General features: G+C 36.9%; 1 protein-coding gene and 2 long non-coding RNA genes across 3 annotated transcripts in view; 2 read left to right on the plus strand and 1 right to left on the minus strand.

Annotated features, from left to right (window-relative positions):
• Positions 1-3921: 3921 nt before the first annotated feature.
• LOC137039524 (uncharacterized) lies at positions 3922-11138 on the minus strand. The gene is made up of 3 exons (XR_010897681.1): positions 9928-11138; positions 9654-9801; positions 3922-4065 (listed from the first exon to the last, which is right to left on the minus strand). It is a non-coding gene; the product is annotated as an uncharacterized lncRNA (long non-coding RNA).
• Positions 11139-16407: 5269 nt separating this feature from the next.
• Positions 16408-23015, plus strand: rgmd (RGM domain family, member D). Its single transcript, XM_067414827.1, has 3 exons — positions 16408-16627; positions 18800-19311; positions 21571-23015. The coding sequence occupies exons 1-3, from the start codon at positions 16534-16536 to the stop codon at positions 22258-22260; spliced, it is 1296 nt and encodes a 431-aa protein (XP_067270928.1). The 5' UTR covers positions 16408-16533; the 3' UTR covers positions 22261-23015.
• Positions 23016-23544: 529 nt separating this feature from the next.
• Positions 23545-24808, plus strand: part of LOC137040379 (uncharacterized) — an 80622-nt gene continuing 79358 nt past the window's right edge. The window contains exons 1-2 of the long non-coding RNA XR_010897890.1: positions 23545-23769; positions 23882-23999. This is a non-coding gene — a long non-coding RNA (uncharacterized lncRNA). The remainder of the gene's footprint in view (positions 23770-23881; positions 24000-24808) is intronic.

The following is a 24808-nucleotide window of genomic DNA, read 5'->3' on the forward strand; positions in this document are numbered from 1 at the left end:
AGCCTTACATCACCAAGTGCAATGCAAAGCGTTGGATGCAGTGGTGTAAAGCAACTCGCCACTGGACTCTAGAGCAGTGAAGATGTGTTCTCTGGAGTAAAAATCCGATGGACAAGTCTGGGTTTGGTGGTTGCTTGTGGAACAGTACTTGCCTGACTGCAATGTGCCAAGTGTAAAGTTTGGTGGAGGAGGGGGATTATGGTGTGGGGTTGTTTTTCAAGAGTTGGGCTTGGCCCCTTAGTTTCAGTGAAAGGAACTCTTCTTAATGGTTCAGCATACAAAGACATTTTGGACAATTTCATGCTTCCAACTTTGTGGGAACAGTTTGGTAATGGCCCCTTCCTGTTCCAACAGGACTGCACACAAGTGCTCGAAGCAAGGTCTATAAAGACATGGATGAGTGAGTTTGGTGTGGAGGAACTCAATTGGCCTGCACAGAGTACTGAGCTCAAACCTTTATATCACCGTTGGGATGGATTAGAGGGGAGACTATGAGCCCGGCCTTCTCGCCCAACATCAGTGCCTGACCTCACAAATGCACTTCTAGAAGAATGGTCAACAAATCCCATAAACACACTCCTAAACCTTGTGGAAAGCCTTCCCAGAAGAGTTAAAGCTGTTATAGCTGCAAAAGGGTGAGCCAACTCCATATTAAACCTTACAAATTAATAATGGGATGTCATTAAAGTCATGTGCATGTAAAGGCAGGCGTCTCAAAACTTTTGGCAATATAGTATATGTCTATGTGGTGTTTTTAATATGCTTTAAGACAAATCATGTGCAAATTCATAAAGTCAAGTCTCAAAAGCTTGGTTTAAAATCACTGGTGTTTCTTACATCACAAACTAATAACCAAATCAAGGGATACTGAGATGGTGAACGGGAATATGGTTTGTGTAACATTAGCAACACATTATTAGCTGTTTGATAATGTTGTCAAGCAAAAGGCTAATCATATTAAATACCCCTGTGCGTTCAATGTTGTAAAGAACCTTTGTGCAGCATTTACTATAGAAAGTTGATCATGCCGAGTGGATCTCTGAGCTGGTGTGGGTGTGTGGAGGCGGGGCTAAATTGCATATGCATGAAGCCACATATACTAAATAAAGCAAGGGTGTAGTTACATTCAAGCTATTTTAAGGCATTAATAACTTTTTTTCACAGGAGAAATCGTTTATAAACGATAAAATTATTGACTATAGGGGGAATTTTAAAAAGTTGCCAGCCACTGCCAGTATCTTTAATTATTTTCACAAAACTTTCATGGCCCCCAGAATATTTTGTTGCGTGAATATCTGAAAATGTAATATATCAAAACAAACAACAACAAAACATATATTCTAACTTCTTTATCAACACTTGAATATGGGTAAGTTTCATAAAAAAGCAGAGAAAAATCATGTTTTTTGTCAAAAACTGTGCGGAATGACAATACCAGCAACACTTGTGACATCAAGGGGTCAGAATAAACAAAAGATGGAGTTGAAAGAGTAACATTTAGTAAAATGAGGTAACATTAGGCAGTTTATATTATTATATGTGTTATTTTGCATGTGCATAAGCAATGCTTTTATCTCGTTTCTGCTTCTTTTTTTCCTGTGCTTTGATCCAGAATTTCTGTACTCTTTCAGAGGAAGCGTAATAGCACCCCCCACCATATAACAGTGAAAACATGTATTGCCAATTGCAGTCAAGCATTATGTCATAAATTACGAAAAATTCTGTCAATGGTGGGGAAAGAGTTAATTGGAAAACAACATTGCTGCTCCCCTAGAAAAAAGTCCTTTTACTAATCTCAGTAAAATATGAGATGGTTTTAAAACAACGTAAACCGGCCAAGCTGATATATGTCTGTCATCCAGCGTGTGGGAAACAAGCCAGAAGAAAAACAAACCTGTGGAGGCTGAAGAACAACTATTTCACATTACAATTCAGGACAGCTATACACACAGATATACACAGCTCTAATTTACAATTGGTTTGCAACAGCCTCAAAAACCAGAGATGGCTGAAGTAGTGAATGGGATCAGTGGGCAAAAACCCTAAGCCCCCTGAGGGGCAATTAGACGAGGCCTTGAAGCAACAGTGGGTGGCAAGAGTCTTACGCCACAGATGGTACCAGTCAGCTGCTCTTGGTCCGCGTGGACACAGTGGTATGCTGCCTATGCAAACATGCAAACTCAAACAAATGAAGGTATGTTCTTCACATTTTGCCCAGCGTGTGCCCACACATACGCACGGACACATGACCACACACAACTTATGAAGTCATGCTTGGCCAATGCCTACGGACACAAGTCCTCTTGTCTCTGAAACATAAAGCCTGCCTATGCATGTCCGGGAACAACAGTATGAGGACGGCCAAAATGGAGTCCCTCAGTCGGTACTGAGCCAGAGACTCAAAGTAGACTTAAAACATACCTAATGGCATAGACATGAATTGTGTGGAAAATGGGTGTAAGACTTTTTCTCACACTTACTCATATCCCAGTACAACCTTCGGCATTTACAGTGCAATAAATCCACTGAAGGCACATATAATGCAGAATATGTGGCATAGCGCTGGTAATTTGCATTATCAGCATTGAACAGAAACTACATTTAGTATGCATATTCAAATTGCATTTTTAGCACACTATACTGCAAACTGTAACCACATTAACTGAAACTTTGTAAGTATAAAGTGCTTTTCAAAAAGTGTATTTATTCAAGTTACATATTTATTTAAAATATAAAGATAATTTGAAGAATGTTTACAACCAAACAGTTGATGATTGACAAAAAATTCTATGGGAGTCAATGGGGTCCATCAACTGTTTAGTGACCAACATTTTGTTGTTTAGCAGCAGAAACTCATACAGGTTTGGAACAACTTGAAGCTGAGTAAATGATGACATGATTTTAATTTTTAGGTGAATTAATCCTTTAAGAAGACGTCATTTAGTGTCTAAATTGTATGGACTACTTTGATGATACTTTTCTGATGTTTGTTGGACCGTTCAAAAGCAGCTCTGACATTGTGCTAAACATCTCATTTTGAGTTCCACATAAGAAAGGAAGAAATGCATACAAGTTTTGAACAATAATGATTTTTCATTTAAGGTGAACTATTTCTTTAACAAATAGTATCCTCTTGTAGTGTCCTCAAAATGAGGCTCACGTACATAGACAGAAAATTATTTTCCTAGTTTGCCTGACAATGTGAGCATTATTATAGACTACAGCTATATTTCTTGAAACTTATTTTGCCGAGTGATTATACAAGCAGAGGAATAGTGAGTGTGTGTGGCAAAAATCCTTTCAAGGCCAAAAATTTAAAGCTGGATTTACTACGTGCCACCAGAGGGATTAACTGGCTGTCGCTCATGTTTATTTATTCAAATGTTTGTTTTGGTTCAAGGCTTTTTTTACGAATGTGCCATGTGATGGATTTAAAGCGTGTGAAGACTGTACGGATTTCAACATCTCTGCTCCTTTGGGACGCTGACCGAGGGAAACGCTGATGAACATTTTTGACTTTGTTTCAGATTATGCAGGCTCAATGATTCACGTCGGGGGCTTGTCTTGTCACAAAATGAGCAACTAGGCCTCAGATTGGCTCTCCGGGGGGTGCCGGCGTGTTTCGAATTATTGCATGGGCGTGGGGAGGATTTTATTTGTCTATCAGGTGGTATTGGGGGTGAACCCTTAAATCTGACAAATTGCTGAAAATTGCAGACATGCACTCAATCCTGTTTGGACGCTCATGGCACATCTGGTTGTGATCTTGGCACAAAGGCTCCTCTGCAGAAAGCCCCCCCCCCCCCCCCCCCCCACCTTCTTCCACAGCTCATTGCCATATTTTTCCTCCTTAACCCTCGAGAAGAAAGAAGATGCTCTTCACTCTCTCACACTTTTGGGTTGGGGGTCGTGCCTCGCCGATGCGCTGTTCACAGATGTCCCACATTGTGCATTCCTCTATGTTCATCTCAGTTTTGTGAGCAGTGGGTTTTAATTGAGAACTTGGGAGATGAATGCAGCACTTTGACACGGCTGCACATTTCAAAGGATCTCCGAATCTGGCAGCTGTAAACAAAGCAGATAAAAAGATAAATGTTCTTGCATGGGCCCATACATAAATGATTAGTTGCCTACTTCAAAAGCGCCATGTTGGGGGGCTCAGAATGCTTTGCATGGCCCATTGGGTATTAGGCTTTCCTGAATGTGCTAGATTGCTTAATTTCCTGTGCTCCTACAGCTTGTATAGTGTAGATTTTAAGAGTGAACTACCCTTATGCATAGATAATGACTTTTTAAGTGCAGTTGGAATCAAACAAAGAAGCTTAATAGCCATTTCATGGGGTTTTCCTGAAGTTTCCATGGAGACAGTTTAAGTTTAATAGACTGTTCTTTCAATTGGAGAAACCACCAAACCACAACAACTTATATGTTGGTAAAATACGCTTTTTTTAGACATGGTCTAAGATTCCAAACAAACAAATCTACAAGTTAAGAGATATATAATAGGAACATCATGTATAAAATAATAAGAATAATCTCAAATCAATTGATAAATATTATATTAATATTCAAATGTATTAATATTGATTAACTAAATACATTATATTAATATATAACTTTAATATTAAAAAGATTAATTAATATAACTAATCGGAATAACACAGAAATTGGTTTTTAAAAGCTCCTGTTCAAGAACACCAGGTCACTTCCAGCTTCACATTGTTTGGCTAAATCTTTCGAACATAGCTGCTGAGTTCCTGAGCTCTCAAATTCCTTCTTTCTCAGTTTCCTGCCCTCAAACCAGCCGACCCCCTAACAGAGCCCACCAACAACCCCCTCCCAACTGAGCCCATCTGAAAAATGATGATGTCACCACTTCTGTTTTTCTTAATTTTTGCACTTCCATTGTTTTTAAATATTAACAGGTGCTGCAGGGTCTGTTTTCCCAGCCGTCTCGGATGCAATCACATCTGCTTCAGTTTGTATTGTCCTTTTGTGTATTTGTTAACATGCATGTGTGTTTCTTCTACAGACAGTTAGATATATAAGACATTAACGCCTTTGGCCTTTACTTTTTTGCCTGAGCAGATACATGGATGGATGGATGGATGGATGGATGGATGGATGGATGGATGGATGGATGGATGGATGGATGGATGGATGGATGGATGGATGGATGGATGGATGGATAGATAGATAGATAGATAGATAGATAGATAGATAGATAGATAGATAGATAGATAGATAGATAGATAGATAGATAGATAGATAGATAGACTGTACAAATTTTGAGAATCAACAACCTTTATTCAAATATTATTAAAAGATTTTGTAAGCATATTGGGTAATTGTGTGTGTTTTATTTGTGATGATGCAGTGAAACAATCCAAATTTTGCTATTTTCATGATTTATCACATTTTTATGTGGTTCAGATACAATAATATTTTGAGTTTCTATTTATTACACCAATTTTCTTTATTGTATCAACTAATTTTTGTATTTTTAAAGCACTTTGTGTGCCTTGAAAAGCGCTATATAACTGTAATGAATTAATTATTATTAATAAAAAATAAAAATAAAACCTTTTACGTTTTTAAGTTTAAGGTTACTTACTTTTGGATAGATAGATAGATAGATAGATAGATAGATAGATAGATAGATAGATAGATAGATAGATAGATAGATAGATAGATAGATAGATAGATAGATAGATAGATAGATTGTCTCTTATGTAATGATCACACTGTTTTAAAATGCAACTGATAAACTTTGGAAACCATGGTGGGGATTGTACTTTCTGAATCGTTCTGCTTTAATAAACTTTAAAGCGCAGAAAAGACATTATGGATAAAACTGCTGGGCAGGCCCCAGGGGGGTTTACAAGCCAGAAGAGGCATATAAGGCATTAACTAGAATTGTAATAAACGCTTAGCTCTGCAGCTGTGCACTAGCGTTACACAAAGCAGAACGAACATGATACAAATTTTCAGCCACATCATGGGACACATAGCTGTAACAATAGAAATTCTGTTCTCCGAAAAAGACATGCCCACTCCCACCCCTCAAGGTCCAACCTACACCTGCTGCATGCAGTGAGGGCGAGGAACAGCTGGGGGCATGGTGGGTGTGCATGTGTGTGAATGCATATGTTTGTGCTGATGTATGTGCATGTGTTATGCTTTATGTGTGCGTTTTTCCGTTATTGCGCATTGGCATGCCCGTGTGGAGACTGGCATGAAGCGCTTGCTGTCGCCAAAGAGGCTTTGGTCAGATGGATTCTTCTCATACAGAGCGATATGGAAAAAATGTGAAGCGAGTGAGAGATTACGCATAGACAGCATCTGAAATCCAACGGTGCCATGATGCTGCTGTTTAGGCCCCTTTTGTCTGTAAAAATGTTTGTCATGTCTTAAAGCATTGCCACTATAACATGCATCAAATTTGGTCACTGGATTCATCATAAGAATGCTTGTGTCTGTGTGAGCAGGAACATGTGCAAGAGACTGAGGATTACTTGTTGAAATAGCAATGGATCAACTCAAAGACAACACCGGCCTGATTTGTAATCACTGCCATTTGAATGAATGGCCAGAGCAGCTGTCTATTTCAACAGCTGCTTGTGCAAAAATATTTTATAGAAAAAGAAAATAGTCTGGACAAAGTTATAGCACGCTCAAAAACCTTGAGTGATGCAGTTTTGCCTTGTGTGTGTGTGTTTTTTTTTTAGTAGCATAACATTCCAGTGTGGATATTAAAAATCTTAAGAACATTGATTAATCTGATAATATCTAATGTGATAATAGAAATAATTCAAAGAACTAATCAAAACAGATAGATAGATAGATAGATAGATAGATAGATAGATAGATAGATAGATAGATAGATAGATAGATAGATAGATAGATAGATAGATAGATAGATAGATAGATAGATAGATAGATAGATACCAGATCAAACATAAGAAGAACATGTTCATAGTTATTGTGATGAACTACAGAATTTGTGATCTAAAATCTTTTTTCTTGAAAAAAATAAAGTTTTGTAGTAGACGCTACTTAAGTTTAATTGTTGCATCTAGAGCAATGACAATCATTTTAAGGTGTGACGTGTTCAAAAGTGTCCAAATACTTTTTTGAGCCGCTATACATTTGCTGTAATACTCTGGCCTTACCGTTGTACAATGACCATTGTAGAATATGGGATGCTGGCCAAAGACGACATATGTTGTCAAATCCTTTGAATGTGTATAATTGTGTATGTGTGTGTGCATGCTAGTGTGTTCAGGATTTTTTCGTCTTTTCTCCTACCCGCCCTTCCCGGATATGTAGGAATTAGCGAACATTGCTTAACTACAAACCAACCCTAATCAAAGTGCCGATTCTTTAAAAAGACAGCTGTTGTCATGTGCTTTAATTCATAGCTATCTCCCTTTGTCAAGCAAAGCTGGACACAGTTGTCTGGTTGAGGCAGCTAGCGGACAGGAGTTAACAGACTTCTCTCAGTGAAATGGTGTTTTACACATCCATGCCACATGCCCATCAGTCACAAAAATCAGAGGTAAGTTCCATTTCATCTTTCTACCATTCGCTTTGGGACTAGCCATGCCATTACTCATGTCACTTGATACTTAGTGACCCTTAAAGTGAACCCTTGGTTGTTACTACAGTACTGCAGTAGAGCTGGTTTGCCTGGTGCTGTTTTAGGATTTTAAGACTGAAACTTCTCTATTATGCATACTTGAGGTCAAAAAACAAATACTTTGAATGCAGAATGTAGTCAATTTAGATTTTTTTGTAGAGTAGACTAAAAGATGTAAATCTTTTACATCTGTTTTTAGAGTTTAGACAATAATTATGCTAGAAATTAATTCACCTACGACTAACTTCTTTGTCTTAATATTACATAAAAAATGCTAGAAACATGGTCTGCTGTTGTTTCCTATGATCAAAGTCCTCAGGATAACATTAATGATTTGTGATCATTAATGTGAAACTATTGGTGGATTGTCTTCGTTACACAGGAATATTTTATATTTTAATGTATTATGTTAAATAAATTAAATAAATTTAAATAAAAATTTTAAAAATATATATATTTTTAATTAAAATGTATTTTAAATATTTGTTTTACTCACACTCACATTGTTCCAAATCTGAGGAACAAATTAAATTTGAAAAATGTAGAACCTGGTCCCTGGTCCCTCTTTTATTAATATAATGAAAGTGAATGAGGACTGGTGCTGTGAAGCTTCAAAACATCAAAAAAATAAAAAAAATAAATAAAAACAATACACACCACAAACACATCATTAAAAGTATGATCTGTGTGTACTTTCTACAAGGTTTTCTGAAGTCTAAGACTGAGAGTTTATGTGAGATGCCATGTCTGTTTGCACTTTTGAGTTAGATCTTTTCAAAAAAATCAGTTTGCGAAACTGGTCTAAATGATTTGTTCACAAATGGGACTGATCCGTTTTTTTATTCACTCGATTATTTGTACTTAAATTTTACTCTGTTTATGCACAAATCTATTATATGTCAGAATATTTGGAATATAGAGCACAAGTTAAATGTACAATTTTTTTTAAACCACTTTCAAATAATGTGCTCTTCCATTCTCAAATTTGGTGACCAATGAGATGATCTTGGCAAAACTTTGGCACTTTAGGCAACTGAAAAATCATCAGTAGAGGCCAAAATTCTCCAAAGATGAATAGTAAGCTCAGGGTGATGTGGGCTTTGTTGAATGTATTGTGTTCCCATGGCTTGAGCTCAGGGCTGGACTTGAAGGTCTGGGAGTGGGAGTCACGTTTGATTCCACGGATTTATTTGGTCATAGAATGCTCCCACAGCTGAGAGGTTTGAAACGAGAGCCTGAGCAGGTGCTGTGGTGGGAGGGAGAGAGAGAGCGAGAAAACTTTTAAGAGTTTTCATTTTCATTGCTTCTCTCTAGCATTCTTCCCTTCTCACGTTGTTGTGCCTGGTACTTCAGCCAACATATTGAAAAGTCTATATGCACCACTTTAAAGTCATTGTCGTAATTCCAACTGCATAAAATGGGTGGACGTTTTTAGCATTGTTATTACTTTTAGCGGTTCTTTCAGTCCACACACTACAGTTTGACAATGATGAAGTTTGTTTGATAAATTATGAGACTACGCCAGATATGTTTACATGTACCCAAATAACACATTATACATTGGATTGACATCCCAGTTGTTTTGAAAAGATTTACTAAACAGGGCAAATTAGCATGAAAAGCAATGATGGAATTGGAATGTTCTGCATGTGATAAACTGACAAATTAAATAACACTATGCATATGCAATAAGGTAAGACACAAAAATAACACTGTCCACACCTTTTCAGCACAAATTTTTCCCTGTCTATAGTAAATCCTGACGGTAGTTTTTTAATGCCAAAAGAAGGTTTGCGTTGGTGCAAGATGTTAGTTAAAATTATCTAACTGAGCTTAACCCAAATCAAATTTCGATTTATTTAGGGATGATGTAGACCTGGAAAAAATCCATGAATAAGGGGAAAAACAGGTATTTTCTTAATTGGATTCAAAAATGCATGTGCAAAAAAAAAAAAACTTCTGTCAGCTTTCCTTTTATGTCATCAAAAAAAAAAAAAAAAAGAATTATACTCACCGTGAGATTATTGTGGTAGCTTTCTCTGGTTCGGAATGCGGTGACTGGGAAACTGCACATGCGCTGAAGTTTTGATCAGAATTCATAAATGCACATGTAGACGATAATCTGAATCTGACTTCAATAATTTTAAAAGAACTTCCAGAATCTGAAATTGGATTAATGACAATTAGTGCATGTAAACACCCATTTAAAATAAATACATTTTCAATGTTAATTGAAACTTGAAAATGTATGTTTTCACATTTTAGACCATGTGGAATAAGAAACTCACCTATAAATGCTGTTCCAAATGTTTGACCCTCCTTCTAGTATTGTACACAAAAAATATATTTTGAATGTCTCAGGATCTCCAGTGTTGTTTTGGACCCCGCTGGACAAAAAGAGTTCTGCAAAATATCTTTTCTAAAAGAGACTGCAACAATTCTCTACACAAAGGACACATATCAGACCACACCTAGTAAGTTATTTGAACTTACACCAAAACTTGTTTGAGTTAGATAAAACATCTTGAGCAGTCACCTTGACATGTTTTATGTTGAATGTGGCTGTGCTGTTAATCGGAAACCTAAAGTTCAAGAACAAAGTCTTTTGGATTCACCTATTGTCAGGTATGGATGGGAGCAGCTCAGTGTTGATCCCGCTGATTGCCTTTGCTTAAGCTTAGCCTTTCTTAGAGGGGAGATCTAAAGCTTCTCCTCATTCCACCTTTGTTTACTTCCTCTATCTTTCTTCACCAAACTGAGAAGACCTCATGACCCTGAATCTAAGGTTACTTGTGTGTTTATCTTTTTAAAAAGAACCAAGCTTGACACTATGTCAACAGCATCTCTTGAATAGAAGGAAAGGGGAGTGAGAAAAAAAAAAAGATTTGGTGATTGCAAACAAATTACCTAAAGGAAGTGTAGACAGTGTAAATGCTTAATATTTTCAGCCTATCAAATCTTTTAAATCCAACAATGTCAGTATACAGAAACTCTTGTGTCAAATGCAACTACTTTCCCAATGCAATTAAATGTACAGCAAGTGCAATCATTACAAATGAATACACAACAACTCTCAGGTAGAAAGCAATCCACTTAGGGCCCACAAAGAACTTATCTTTCCGTACCCCCTAGGGTTCAGTTGGGCATCAATCAAGGCAGTTAAGTGGGATCCTTGAGCAGAGATGGTATCAGTGGCAGCCTCTTACAGGCACACACTTCTGTCCCTGTTATCTATGGTAATTGCTCTGAGTCTCTGTCACCAGTGAAGCAAATCTCTTCTCAGTGACTCAAATGCACTACTGAGAAAAGTTTAATTTTAGCTACATAGTGTGGGTAAACACATTTTAAGTCCTCATTTCTCACAGTTGCACAAGGACACAAAACTCGACTCAGTAATGCTGTGGCTGTGTAGTGTTTTTCAACTGATGGCTCACATACTTATGAAAATACAGCAAACTGTATCAAGTATTCAAAAGCCGTTTGTCTTCTAAAAAGAGGTGTCAAAAGCTGTGTCCAGTCAGAGGGCTGCACAATATTGGAAAAAAACTGACATTGCAATATTTTGTATTTCTGCAATATATATTGCAATATGAAAACAATTTCACCGGGTGATTTGAATAGTTCTATTTGTAAAGAATCTGAAAATGATTTTGTAGTCTTGTGCATCTGCATAGAAAATAATAAACAAATTAAAGAAACGGAAGTTGTGATTGTTCGTTTTTTCCATATTGTGACATATATCCAAGTGAAACGGCTTCTGAAATGGGAAAAAATTTAGGGCGGGCTTGATTTTGTCCTTCGGGAATTGATTAGATTGTTGGAAGTGGGGCATTGCTAAGAAAATAAAGGCAGAAACAAAAGACAGATCACAATAGCCTTGCCCTCCAACGCCATAACACATGATGGGAAAAGAAGAGAAGTTGTTTCAAGGGGAGAAGGAAGGTTAATGTTTTTGATTAATGATTATGAGGGCACATGTATTTTTTTTTTAATTATGAAGTGCATAGATAAATAATTTATCATAAATTTGGTGTTCACGTTCTGTTTGCATGCACAGAAAACAGTATGTGAGTTAGTCTTTTTGCACTTGATGTTTAAACTGACAGGAATCGAGCGTAAGCGTCAGTTCTGGCAGGCTAGGTAGTCAAGACGCTGCTAACGCCATTTGGTCTCATCAGCTTCTGCTCAGCTGAGATGCATCAGCTGATTGCATCAGCTGTTCACACTCTCCTCGCTGCTAATGGCCATGATATAAACAGCGCGCATCTTTAAACAGATTTAGTTTGCTCCTAAACTGCTGTTGCTAGCTCTTTGCTGCCCACCACCTCCCCAGCTCCTCCATGTCGTGTATAACGTGGCATTTTACTTTGTCATCGTTGCTGCTCTGTTCATAGGGGGAATAGTTCAGCTCTCACAGCCCTGTGCGAGCGTTCCCTAATGCTGCTGCTGTCCTCTGACTCCTGCTGTCCTCATCGTGCTCATGAAAGGTCAGAGGACTCCCTGAACAGAGCCATACCGCCAAAACATTCAATTCAGAATTATCAACTTTAATTGCAATTTATTCAAATTCATTTTTATTTTGTTCTTGACTTAATAGACCTGACAGGACTTAAAAACAGATGCAAATGATAAACTTTTACTCTATGATGGTTAAACTTTGCAGTTAATTCACGTATCACATGCGTTCTGAACCAGGGGCAGCTGGTCGGTACAGCACATCCTGATATACTGTATGATATAAATCGTACAGCCCTAGATCAAACCTTTTGATATTTTGGCTAGTATATAAAAAATACAATATAATAAATATATTGCCATCGACATGTTGACCAAGCGGCATTTCTATATAATTTCTTACATTTAGGATTTTGTATTTACTTTTTATGTTTTATTTCAATTAACAAAACATATTTTAAAAGTTTTAGTAGTTAATGATAGCGACTCTGGTTGAGAACCACTGGGCAAGACCTGTCAGTGGTCCAATATTCCAATGCCCTCCATACCAAAATGTGATGGGACTAATAACAAAAACAAGCAGCGCGGTGTGGAGCTGCTCCCACAGAGAGAGCACCTTAATGAGGACCATATGGAGCTGCTAAGAACACACAGTCAGTGGAAACCCAATGCCTATTCCTCTTTTTCTTCTCTCTCCTACTCTCCTTCTGTCACTTCCCTGCTTCTCTGTCTCTCACTCTTATGTCCATCTTTGAATTTATAGATGAATAAAACTTCAGGCAATTGTTTTCTTAAAGTTGAAGTGTGCAATTTTTTCGCTGTTTAAAACATTCTCAGGTTAATATGTAGAGACAACTCTAAGTTTGTAAGTCCCTTGAAGAGTGTAAACACTGGCTCTGTGGCATTGTGAAAACATTGCTATGTTTGTTTGAACATCCCAACTAGCCCGGCAACAGCAGCTCAACCAATGAAGTGAGTTTGGGGTCATCGCCTAGTTGTTTTTTTGAGCCAATAAGAGGAGTCTTTGGGAAACACATTTGAAAAGAATCATTATTCAATTCAGGGTTTTTTGGCCTCTTATTTGGTCTAATGGTTTGTCTTGTTTTATTTCACTTCTTTTTCTCAACTTACGCCGAGTAGGAGTTCTGGGCTTTTAGCAAATGACCTTCTTTTCCTTTCTTCCAATACTTGATCTCACTCTCTGTCAAAAATTGTAGTCTCTTTATTTCTCTGGTTTCTCAAATGGAGACTCTCCGTCCCCTCTCACTGGCCTGGCATTCAGTCCTGCCATGAAGCGGATGGCTAATTTTACCAGACTGACCTCATTCCACTATTGTATAAGAACAAGTGAGTCAGTGTCAGAAGAAATGTACTGGCTTATTCCCTCTTTTCCGTTCCTTTCTTTTCTTTTCTTTTCTTTTCTTTTCTTTTCTTTTCTTTTCTTTTCTGTTTTTTTTTATACCTGATTCATCTCTGTAATTGAGTCGCTCCCTTCTTGTTTCAATCAGAGGAATATGTATATTCGCTGGGTCATGCAATGTAATATGCTCACAAATGTGGGGGAAAGAAAGAACCCTTTCTCTGCCCATCAGCCTTGTCAAGTCGTCTACTGCCATGAGATGCTTGTAAGAGGCTCACTGATCCATCCACCTGAGTGAATGAGGTATTTGCTTCAGTGGCCAGATTCTGAATGATGCCTCTGTAGTATCCAATACCACTATAGGCCTGAAACAAGAATGACTTCATGGGGAAGCCAGTTCTCCAGAAGTAGCATTTAGTAATTGCTATTACCATTGCCTATAATAATGCATATATTGGTGTGAGGAAGAATGAAATGCAGTTTGAAGTGAGACTCTGAGTGATCAACCAACCTGTAAAGAAACAAGAATTTAAGAATAACTAATCTCAATGTCTTTTAAAATATATTTGAAAGTGTATACTGTAAAAAAAAAAAGATCAGTAAGTTATGACAACATATGTTTTACATTGCTTTAAAGGGATACTCAACCACTTTTTCATATTAAACTATGTTATTCCTTTAACTAAAAACGAGTTGATACCTCTCGTCTCAGTGCGTGTACTTAATCGCTCTGACGTGCGATGACATTCTGATGGCATTTAGCTTAGCCCACTAAGCCCAGTTCATTCACTATGGTACCAAACAGAGATCAAGTTAGAAGCGACCAAACACCTCCACATTTTCCCTATTTAAATACAGTTATACGAATAGTTGAACGATCAAGTATGATAACAAAATAAAACGTGGCACTTTTTTAAGTAGATTAAAAAGGAGAACTATAATGTATGGTGGAATAGCACTTCTGAGAGTACTTCGACTCGGCGCAGTAAAATGTCCCGGCGGAAAAATACTCTCTCACATCTCCCCCTCCCTCTATCATTTCTGTCAATAGGGGCGAGGGGGAGATATGAGGGAGGATGTTTCAGGTGTTTTGTCGCTTCTAACTTAATCTCTGTTTGGTACCATAGTGAATGAACTGGGCTTAGTTGGCTAAGTTAAATGCTATCAGAATCTCACTGCGCGTCAGAGCGATTAAGTGCACATAGTTCAATATGAAAAAGCGGTGAAGTATCCCTTTAAAGGATTAGTTCACTTTAAAATAAAAATTAACCAATGATTTACTCACCCTCAAGACATCCGGTGTATATGACTTCTTTCTGATGAACACAATCAATTATATTAATAAATAGGCTGATGTTTCCAAGCTTTATAAATGGCAGAGAACAGGGCTCAAAGAGATTGAAAATTAGATTGAAGCTCAAAAAAGTGCATCCATCCATCATAACCACATACTCCACATGGCCATCTGAAGCAAATCGATGGGTTATCTAAGAAAAATATGCACATAAACTTTACAAAGTAAAATACTTAGCTTCCACCAGACCGAATTCCGTATTCAACTTACAAAGAACTTATAACTTTTAGTTATACAAAATTCAGCTGATTTGTTTAAGTCACCTTAATGTAATTCAAGTTGAAATGACTTAAACATCCAAGTTGATTGTACTTAAAAATTTAAGACGGCAACTTTTCTTTTCTTTTTTTACAGTGAATAGAGCTACATTATTAATCGTTAAAAAAGATCTCATTCCTAATTGACAGCGATTTGGCTATTAAACCTTTGTCACAGTGAACATTCAAATCTGTGTTGGTGCTGACGCTGATCCAGAGAGAGCAGTTTTCATATATGTAAACAGTTTCACAAATAGTCTTTTCAACCACACAGTATTGTTATTTCTGTTATAAACATTTAAAATGTATGCCATCGAATCATTCATTCATCCAACAATGAAACAAGTGAAGTCTTTGTGAGCGAGTCATTGAATCATTCATTCATTAAAAATATAAAATAAATAATTCAAATTAAGTAAATAATATTTTTTAAATAGACTGCAGCACATTTTTGTCAAAACCTATAATAAATTAAACATTATTTTGTTGTGCTGTCTATTCAGAATTGTGGTATAATTGTAATCTGTTTTTTAAACAAAAAGAAATAAATGAGATTCTTCATTTTTCTTTATTTATCCAATTAGCTCTAATATTTATATATAAAATATAGACATATTATATAAAATTATCTCTAATATTTTGTGTTTAATCCAAGGTTGCGGTTTCAATGGATCCTCAAAATAATTTAGAACGGTAAGCAATATATTGTTTTGTTTCCATAATCACAATGTAACCTCATATCTCAAAGCACTAACTGCAAGCATGATCAAACCAGCTCAAAGTAGTTCAACAAACCATGATATTACACTAGAGAATGTAGGATTAGCATGCTGAAGCCCATCATAAAACTAAGCCCTCAGGCTAGGCTATTTTCATTTCTTCAATCTTTCGCTGCTTATTACATAGATCAGAGTAAGCTTTGTAGACTTTCAGCTGTCCAAAGACATGCTCTTGATAGACGACAGTAGTTTATTCCCATGCCTGTTTTGGCATGTTTAAATCTTCTTCTTTTTTTCTTTTTTTATCCATTTGTTCATTGTATCTTTATATGTAACAAAGAATTAGTCTACATTTATTTTACTTAATTTAAATGTGAATAGTAAGGTTTAAATGACTAAAAACTAACTTCACAGTTCACACCAGGCATGGCAACATTTTAACAAAGGACTGTATTAAAAAAAACGAGACTCATACAAAATTAAAATAACATTTTCTCTTGTAGACAAAATCGTTCATTATTTGATGTGCATGTTTTGCAATGCATGACTCCTAAAGACGTGACTGAACACTTGTCAGCATTCATGGAAAGGGCTGGCGACTAGAAGCTCCTCCCATCCGATGATTTTCAGCACTTTTCCCTTTGAATGACAGTGGCTGGGGAAGGGAATGAAAAAGTTGTGTGATTTCTCGCAGCATCAACGCCGATGAGCAGCAGTTGGACAACTGCAATCAAACTGAATGGATTGGCATGGGGAAAAGCGGCACTCTCAACCTGGCTAAGCGGCAGCTTTGGGACTGGATTTGTCTTTTAGTGGTTTCTATGTGCCTGTTACTCCGACCAGGTAAATAGTTTTTGTTTTTTTGTTACTCGTATTAATCGTTCTTATTTGCATGCACTCATCCCGGAGCGAGCGCTGCTGGGAAAACTTTTCACTGTCGTTTGAAGGGACGTTTTTTTAATCAAAACCACTAAAAAGCATTTTAATACGTTAAAGCACTACCTAATGCAGTCGCCCATCGCTCATATTAATGCACTATTTCAAAAAAAGTTAACGTTAGTTCTTCTCTAGGCCAGAGTTGTGCTGCTAACTCGCTAGCAAATCAGCGATGTGTTTGTGAAAAGATGTAACGTTAAACCCACTAACTTATATTATTTTAAATACTGGCAGTGAGAACCAAATGTTATACATACCTTCTGAACAGATATCCGAAGTGAATCCGCGCAGTTTAACGTAACTGGTCTTTAAACGTATTGCATAGTTTAGTCAGATATTGTATTACTTTGGCAAAACTTTGGCTAACATGGCTAGCTTCTCGCTGTGTCGTTGTTTCAAGCTGTTTAACGTTCGAAAGCCCTTGACTGTTTTAAGATGAAAACTTGACTCAACGAGCAATGACTACAATAATTGTGATATTGAACAGCAAATATGTGTTATTTATGTTTTACGTTTGCGCGTTTTAACCGCCTACGTTACGCCTCTCTGAAAAGGCACGCGCAGGATGTTTTTTTTGTGTCGAGAGACAGTTTTTAACGTCAGTTTTTACTTAAAATGTAAAATGCGATTTTTGTACAGGTGGAAAAACAAACGCTCTGTTGCATGCTCTGACTATGATTGATTTTTAAAAAAATTATCTATAGATTATTATTTAAATATTTTTTTAAAAAAGTAAATAGTTGTTATTCTACATTAATAACATGCTTATAATGAATGATTTAATGCATTTATTGATTATTATTAAATATGGTGGTCAGTCTTATATTAAATGTATAAAATGTAAAGAAAAAACCCTTATATAAAGGTCTGTTTTGAAGGGTTTAGGTATTGTTTGTCTATGATAGCCTAATTCACAAAATATGCATTATGCACACAATCTGAGAACTTAAATCAAACTATTAATGTTTTAGTCAGCCCTAGCTCACATATCATATGGTAAATGCATCCTGACACCACTGTTTTACTGTTTTAACCATGAGCAATGCACTTTAAAATGAAAATTCTGTCAACCTTTACTTACCCTCAAGTTGTTTCAAACATGTATGAATTTCTTTCTTCAGCTGAACACAAGGGAAGATATTTTGAAAAATGTCAGTAACCAATCAGTTAACTGGAGCCATTGACTTCCATAGTAGGAACAAAAAATACTATGGAAGTCAATGGCTCCAGTTAACTGTTTGGGTACTGACATTCTTCAAAATATCTTTCCTTGTGTTCAGCTGAAGAAAGAAATTCATACAGGTTTAAAACAACTTGAGGGTGAGTAAAGGATGACAGAATTTTCATTTTAAAGTGAACTATCCCTTTAAAGCTATATGGACACAACGGACCTGTCTCACAAATTTGCATATCCGGTAGTCTTAGTTATAAAATACATCGTAACACATACATTTGCATTAGTTTTCAACAGAGTTTTAGTGATGTGGATGATAATTAATTAGGGAATAAAATAAACACTATTTGTTATGGAAATTAACTATGTATTAAGCTAAAATATTTACCTGCTTCCATGTTATTGTGCAATATTTTAGTCATTACTCACACACTACCTTTAATCATAGAAATGCATTGGTCAAAAGGTGTGGAAACCCTGTAGAATACAATTACTGTGTCTTAGCAATGGGAGTTCTTAATATTTTTTTACTCATGCTATTGCTACCTAAATTTCATCGTATTTGTTATTGTTTGGCCTGTATTCAAATCATTTAAAACTCATCATATGAAATTAAGCTGTTACTATTTTCTCACCTTTGTTTGAGCATAACCACAAAGCATTCCAGACATAGAATGTTTTCTTGGTTTGGAAAAGCTTATCTTTTCAGATGCCCTGCTGCAACCAATGAATGTACCAGAATGACAAAATACAGCTGATAAAGAGGTTTAGTGTAGCTTGCCAAAGCTAAGAACTTTAATTATGTATATCTCCATCACCAACCAACCATCAAATAATGATTCTCCCAGTTTTAAATGTGTCTCATTAATGCCTGATTCTTACACGTTCTTCTTGATTTTCAACAGTGTGCTGCCAAACGTGTCGAATTCAGCGCTGTAATGCAGAGTACGTGGCCTCATTCTCACCCTCCGGTGGCTTGCAAGAGGAGGTGCTTCCAGATGTGGACTACTGCATCGCTCTGAGGGCCTACTCGTTGTGTACACGTCGCACGGCTCGTGGTTGTAGGGGGGACTTGGTGTACCATTCCGCTGTATTCCGTATTAAAGAGCTGTTTGCACAGCACAACTGCTCAAGCGACGGCCCAACGTCATCAGCTAAAGCACCAAGCACTTCCAAGCCACCAGTAGTGGACATCTGCAACTATGAAAGCAGGGTGCTCGCCTCAGGGCCGGCGGCCCAACAGAAAAAGTACGGACATTGTGGATTATTCGGCGATCCCCACTTGCGGACTTTTCGGGATGAGTTCCAGACATGTAGGGTTGAGGGAGCCTGGCCGCTCATCCACAACCGATACCTTTCAGTTCAAGTCACAAACGTACCAGTGGTTGAAGGCTCCAGTGCTACAGCAACCAACAAGGTTAGTTGTATAAACAGCCTTAGTGTTAGTGCTAACTGTTCAAACTTTAGATAACTCTTTGGAGAAGCATAGTAAATGGGTAAACGTTTTGAAGCATTGCCATCAGTGGAAGTGATGAAAATGTGAAAAACAAAAGAAAATGGTCACCCTCCTTCCTCTCCTTGACTTTCATTGTAAGGGGAAAAAACTGACTTTGGTGAACTTTTCTTGTAATACTTTATGAATATGTATGGGAAATTACATTAGTTTATATTATAGAATTACAGATATAGATTACAAAATAAATGTAACTGAAACTGTAGGGGAAAATGTTATTGCACGGTCCAAAGATATTGTTCAAACCAAAAGCTTGAGACAGTCAGCCCAAACAATGATGTCATTAGGGGGACATATTTTTCTCTCTCTTGTCTCTTCTATTAAGGGGACGAGGAGTTAGATTGTTGAACTGTGGTGAAAATGCAGGACCAAAGACTATAATAGAATTCCCCAGCTGTTTTAGAAAGAGTAGGGCGAGACGCATAAAAGAAAGAATGGAAAATAAATTATTCAGCCTTCACTAATGGTTAGTTAGTTCCTGGAAGGTTAACAGACATGAAGTATTACAGTAATATGGGAATGACAATGTCTGCTTGTTTGTTTTTCTGGAAAGGAATATAATACCATGGCACATAAAACGTCACAAATAATATTTCAGGGGCCACTGATTTCAACACAGTGTTTATGAGAATAATTGTTTCTCATTAATTTATCATTTGACACAAGAAGAGTGCATGATAGGCTACTTAATTCGAGTTCCATCAGTGCTATTTCTTTAACCTTAAATGAAGTGGACATACTTGGACTAATAATCACTAAATTGTACAGCTGGATATTCCATTGATTAGTCACTGACTTAGGTTTAGATTAGATACTGGCAGACGACCCTCTTGGTTTTTCTTTGTTCTTCTACTGCCATCATGTGGCGACACCTGTTTTTGTGTGTGTTTTTTCCCCTCAATCTTTCAGTCTTGCAGGCTCTTTTCATGTGTTATTTTACTATTATTTATATTCTGATTTTTATTTATTAATATTTTGTATTTTCTGCTATTTTATATTTTCATTTCAATGCTAAAGTTTGAGTAATTTAGCTATGTGCTTGTCAATTTTGCTTAAAATAATTCCATTGTTTTTAGGTTCAGAATTTATTTGTATTTCTAATTTTAGTTGATTTATTATCAGTTTGTAATTTTATCACTTCAGCTTAAAATGATTTCAGTTATTTGGAACATTTTGTTTTTTCCAGCTTTCGTTGAATCAACATGTTTTTAGTACATTTCTCTTAGACCTTACATAATTTTCCTCATTAAATTTAGTTTACATTTTTGGCCTTTTCACCATTTTATAAAATAATAAATTATTTGCCTGTCCACGCTGTTAAATGTGAGATGATCTCAGCCAGTCAGAACATTTTTGATGTTTAATACATTTGTATCATTCAATTTAATAATGTGATGCAGGATCTTGAAACAGTGAGGTCGCTGTTGGTTCGAATGCTTTAGTTGATTTTATTTTACCGAATTTGGTAGTGTTGTTATTTTAAAGTAAAAATAAAACTATTAAAATGTTTACGTTAATTGAAATAAAGCCACAAAATAAAATATTTAAGTTAAAGTACTAAAACTGAAGTAAAAATAAAGCTAAATAGAAATATTTAAAATAAAAGCACATAAAGTAAAAAAAAAAAATTAAAAAGCAAATACAAATATAAAAGGTAAATCAGTTGTATAACCGTATATAAATAATTACAATACACCGTTGACCATAGTTGCGTTTCTCAAAATCATCGTGAGAGAAGTTTATAGTAATGTAGTATTGGTGTCTGGGTCTACAATCTACTTAAAGGGATAGTTCACCCCAAAATTAAGATGGTCATTTACTTCATTTCCAAGTTATTTTAAAGGATGTTGGAATCAATGGGGTGAATGTTTGGTTAATCATATTCTTCAAAATATGTTCTTTTGTGTCCAGCAGAAGAAAGAAATTCATACAGCCTTGTAGTAACTTGAATGAACTTTTTCATTTTTGGGTGAACTATCCCTTTAAGCTTATAATGTTATTAAGAAAAGAAGCCCTGGTTAAGACAGTTTTTTTAAAAGCAAAAATCAGGCTGCACAAAAACACAATGTCGAAACAACAATCCTCTAGTCAATTCAAAGCAATTTCATGTATTGATTTTCAGTGAGCTATTACTCACCATTTCCCGTTTGATCTCCCCTGTAGATAACAGTCATCTTCAAGTCCTATCATGACTGCACCGAGCAGAAGGTGTACCAGGCCACCACCGAGGACCTGCCATCAGCGTTCCAGGACGGCACGCGGAGCGGTGGGAAAGGAGAAGGCTTGTGGATCGTGGAGGGTAGCGGAGGTCTAGGTATACGGCAGGTGAAGATCCACGCTCGCTACCTGGGCACGTCCATCATCGTGAGGCAGGTCGGTCGCTACCTGACTTTTGCAATCCGCATGCCTGAGGACTTAGCGGAGGAGAACGGCGGCCTGCAGCTGTGTCTGCACGGCTGCCCGCGCAACGAGGTCATCAAAGCCCACGTTCTTAACCGGCAGCAGAGCCTGCGTCCGCCGCGACTCACGGGCGGCTGGTACGGGGAGGCCGATGGCGGCGAGCCGCAGCCAGGCCTCTCGGCGCACGTGGACATGTTGGAACGTGCGACCACAAAGTGTCGAGAGATGCTGCAGGTGGAGGATGTTTATTTCCAGTCCTGCGTGTTCGATCTTCTCACGACAGGCGATCCGGAGTTCTCCATGGCTGCGTATGGCGCCCTGGAGGACCTAAAGGCACTTCCGCCCAGCACTCTAAAACAAAGTTTGCCCAGGACTCCACACATTTATAATAGAGGAACAATAGTTACACCTTCAGTTTTCACAGCGCTGGTTCTTCTGCTGCTGTTGAACTGAAGAAGCTGGTCTAGATGCCAGCTTGAAGATGGATACCCACCAGCCAGACTGTTCGTCAACCATGTAACCCTCCTGGAAAAACAATCAAATTGACTTCAAACTGTCTACAAGTTAAGAGACTGTTCATTTCAATTTAAACATGCAGTGTTTTATTCTTCAGAACGGATGATGGCACACTCCAGGCTTTCAGAATGTGAAATCAACAAAGGCGCTCGAATCTGGAAACAATGAAGGCAGCTAATCTGCATATCTTTTAGGTTACAGATTAAAGAGTGGAAACGGTTGATCCAAATGTGACATTAATGGATGAATTTATCTTTAAAGACATAGTATGTCCTTTCACATCTCCAGAATTGCACAAGTTTAGGTGCACTTCAAACATTCTACTCGAAAATTAGAAAATATATGTTATTTACACGGGATCCAACAACTACATAAAATGCTACCTATCCATATATTTTTCGTTCTGGGTCCAGACACCCACACACAAAAGCTACAGTCACGGTAGAAAAATACCTCTTCAAGCTGCTCTGCTTAATAAGGAGAAAACAAAACAAAATCTTTATATAATAATATATTGAAAGAGTGTATATATGTGTTTTATAAGTGTACATTCACCTGTGTATAGTTAATAATGTTTTAAATGTCATGTTTTGAAGCAGTTTCATATAGTTAGATTTTTTTTTTAGTTTGTATAAAACATAACTAATATGTGCTATATTGTGTAATCTGTTGTTTTCCATATAAAAAACAAAACAAAACAGTTGTATACCTCATAGTCTTTTTTTTCCCCCTGAATTTTGACGGTTTCCAGTCCATAGAGGGTGCTATAGAGGAGAAAGTTATTGTAATTCGACATTTTTTCCAGGTTTTTTGTCCTTAAAACACTTTCTTTATATACCAGTGTTAAAATGTCTTCCTGGTAACCATGATAACTTAAAGTAATGTCATCAGAACACCATATTTAGCCGCATTTATTTAGGCGTACAGTCGGCCATTTATTATAGCAAAAATTACCTGACAAAATGATTAGTGCCTTGCTTATATAGACAGCCACTTACCAAATATCTTGACATGCAAAAATAATTCAAGTCGAAATTACTCTGTTATATGGACAAAAAAAGGCTGCATAATAATTTGAGACTAAAAACTGGCATAGAAAATTCAGGAATTATGTTATTTGTGATGATGATGAACACTCCGACTGACCAATCAGAATCAAGCAAATACGTCAACGCATTGCAACAGCTGCCAACCAATCTGAAGACTTCTGTTAGCGTCTATTTCATGTAACTTTTTTAGGCCGTTTTCAGTTGGTAGAAAGATTATTATGGATTTAATTTATCAATGACACAAATGGAGCCACACAAATTCTAGGACTGACCGGTTAGCTATGAAAGCAGTTGACATTTACCCTTCACTATTTCAGCAATTCCGTTTGTGCGTCCACTGCTCATGTCTACATGTTCCTGCAAAGTTAAGGACCCTTCAGCCTTCGGGTGGAAACTGGTATGAAATGACGGTGGTCGTGTGACGGAGATTAAAAACGTCGTCAGTTTAACCACATTCATCATGCTAAACTAAGCGTTTTCCAACACTGCCCTTCTCTTGTACTTTGCAGCTCTCGGCACTCCATCACTCTCAAGTTTTAACTGCGCCCGATGTGAGGAGAAGAAAAGAGGCAGGTTCTTCATGCTAAAAGCTGTCAGAAATCATCTCATACAGTACATCTAGCGCAGGTCTGTAGTTAACATGCTGACAGCTATATAATTCTTTTACACCAGTACAACGCCTGGTTTTATTATGTTTTTATACCACGTTTTATGCGTTTGGTCTCGCTAGGTCCTCCTGCTTTACAGTGCATTCCCTCTTTTAATTATTCCTATTATAATGAGTATGCTCTTCTCTTCTAGATACAGTTAATTAATTAGGTATATAAACAAATGTGTAAAAAAGGAGAATCCACTTTGTTCTTTGCTTCCTTTGATTTAATAAACAAGGACAATTATTGGGCTAATTAATTAAAATAAGCCTCTAGAGTGATTAATATTCACACTGGAAACATTAATTTGACATTAATAGGATATTTGGCAAGATAAATAGGCAGGGACATGTCCGCACGTTGATTGATAATTGATAGATGGATGGCGCTCTTCACACAAATGCCTTTTTAATTAATAATTAGAAACCATAACCACAAGCATTTAAAGTCTTACTGGATACATTAAAGCATGTGATTTTTGAGCTTACCTCGCATTAAATGTTACTTCCTAACAAATATCGTTACAGTAGCTGTCCCGAGAAATAAAACTAAACAGAAAAATCAAATAAATAAAAATGTATGCGACCTGCATGTGTTAGCCAATAAGAAAATTTGGGCGGTGTTTCAACAGTTTTGTAGGCGGAAGTGAGTTAGAATTGCATTACAAAGTCACTGATTTTTTATTTATGGGATTTTGGTTAAATGGCTGAAATAAGGTAAAGTACCCAATTATGATGACTTCTGCTTCTTAGAAACCCGGAACTGGTGTATATTGTTTACAGCGGC

Source organism: Pseudorasbora parva, chromosome 14, assembly GCF_024679245.1.
Source record: "Pseudorasbora parva isolate DD20220531a chromosome 14, ASM2467924v1, whole genome shotgun sequence".
Taxonomy (NCBI): Eukaryota; Metazoa; Chordata; class Actinopteri; order Cypriniformes; family Gobionidae; genus Pseudorasbora; species Pseudorasbora parva.

Coding starts and splice junctions, on each gene's coding strand:
- rgmd (XM_067414827.1), top strand. CDS start 16,534: ATGGGGAAAAGCGGCACTCTCAACCTGGCTAAGCGGCAGCTTTGGGAC. Junction 16,628..18,799: donor GTGCCTGTTACTCCGACCAG/GTAAATAGTTTT, acceptor GATTTTCAACAG/TGTGCTGCCAAACGTGTCGA. Junction 19,312..21,570: donor GTGCTACAGCAACCAACAAG/GTTAGTTGTATA, acceptor TCTCCCCTGTAG/ATAACAGTCATCTTCAAGTC.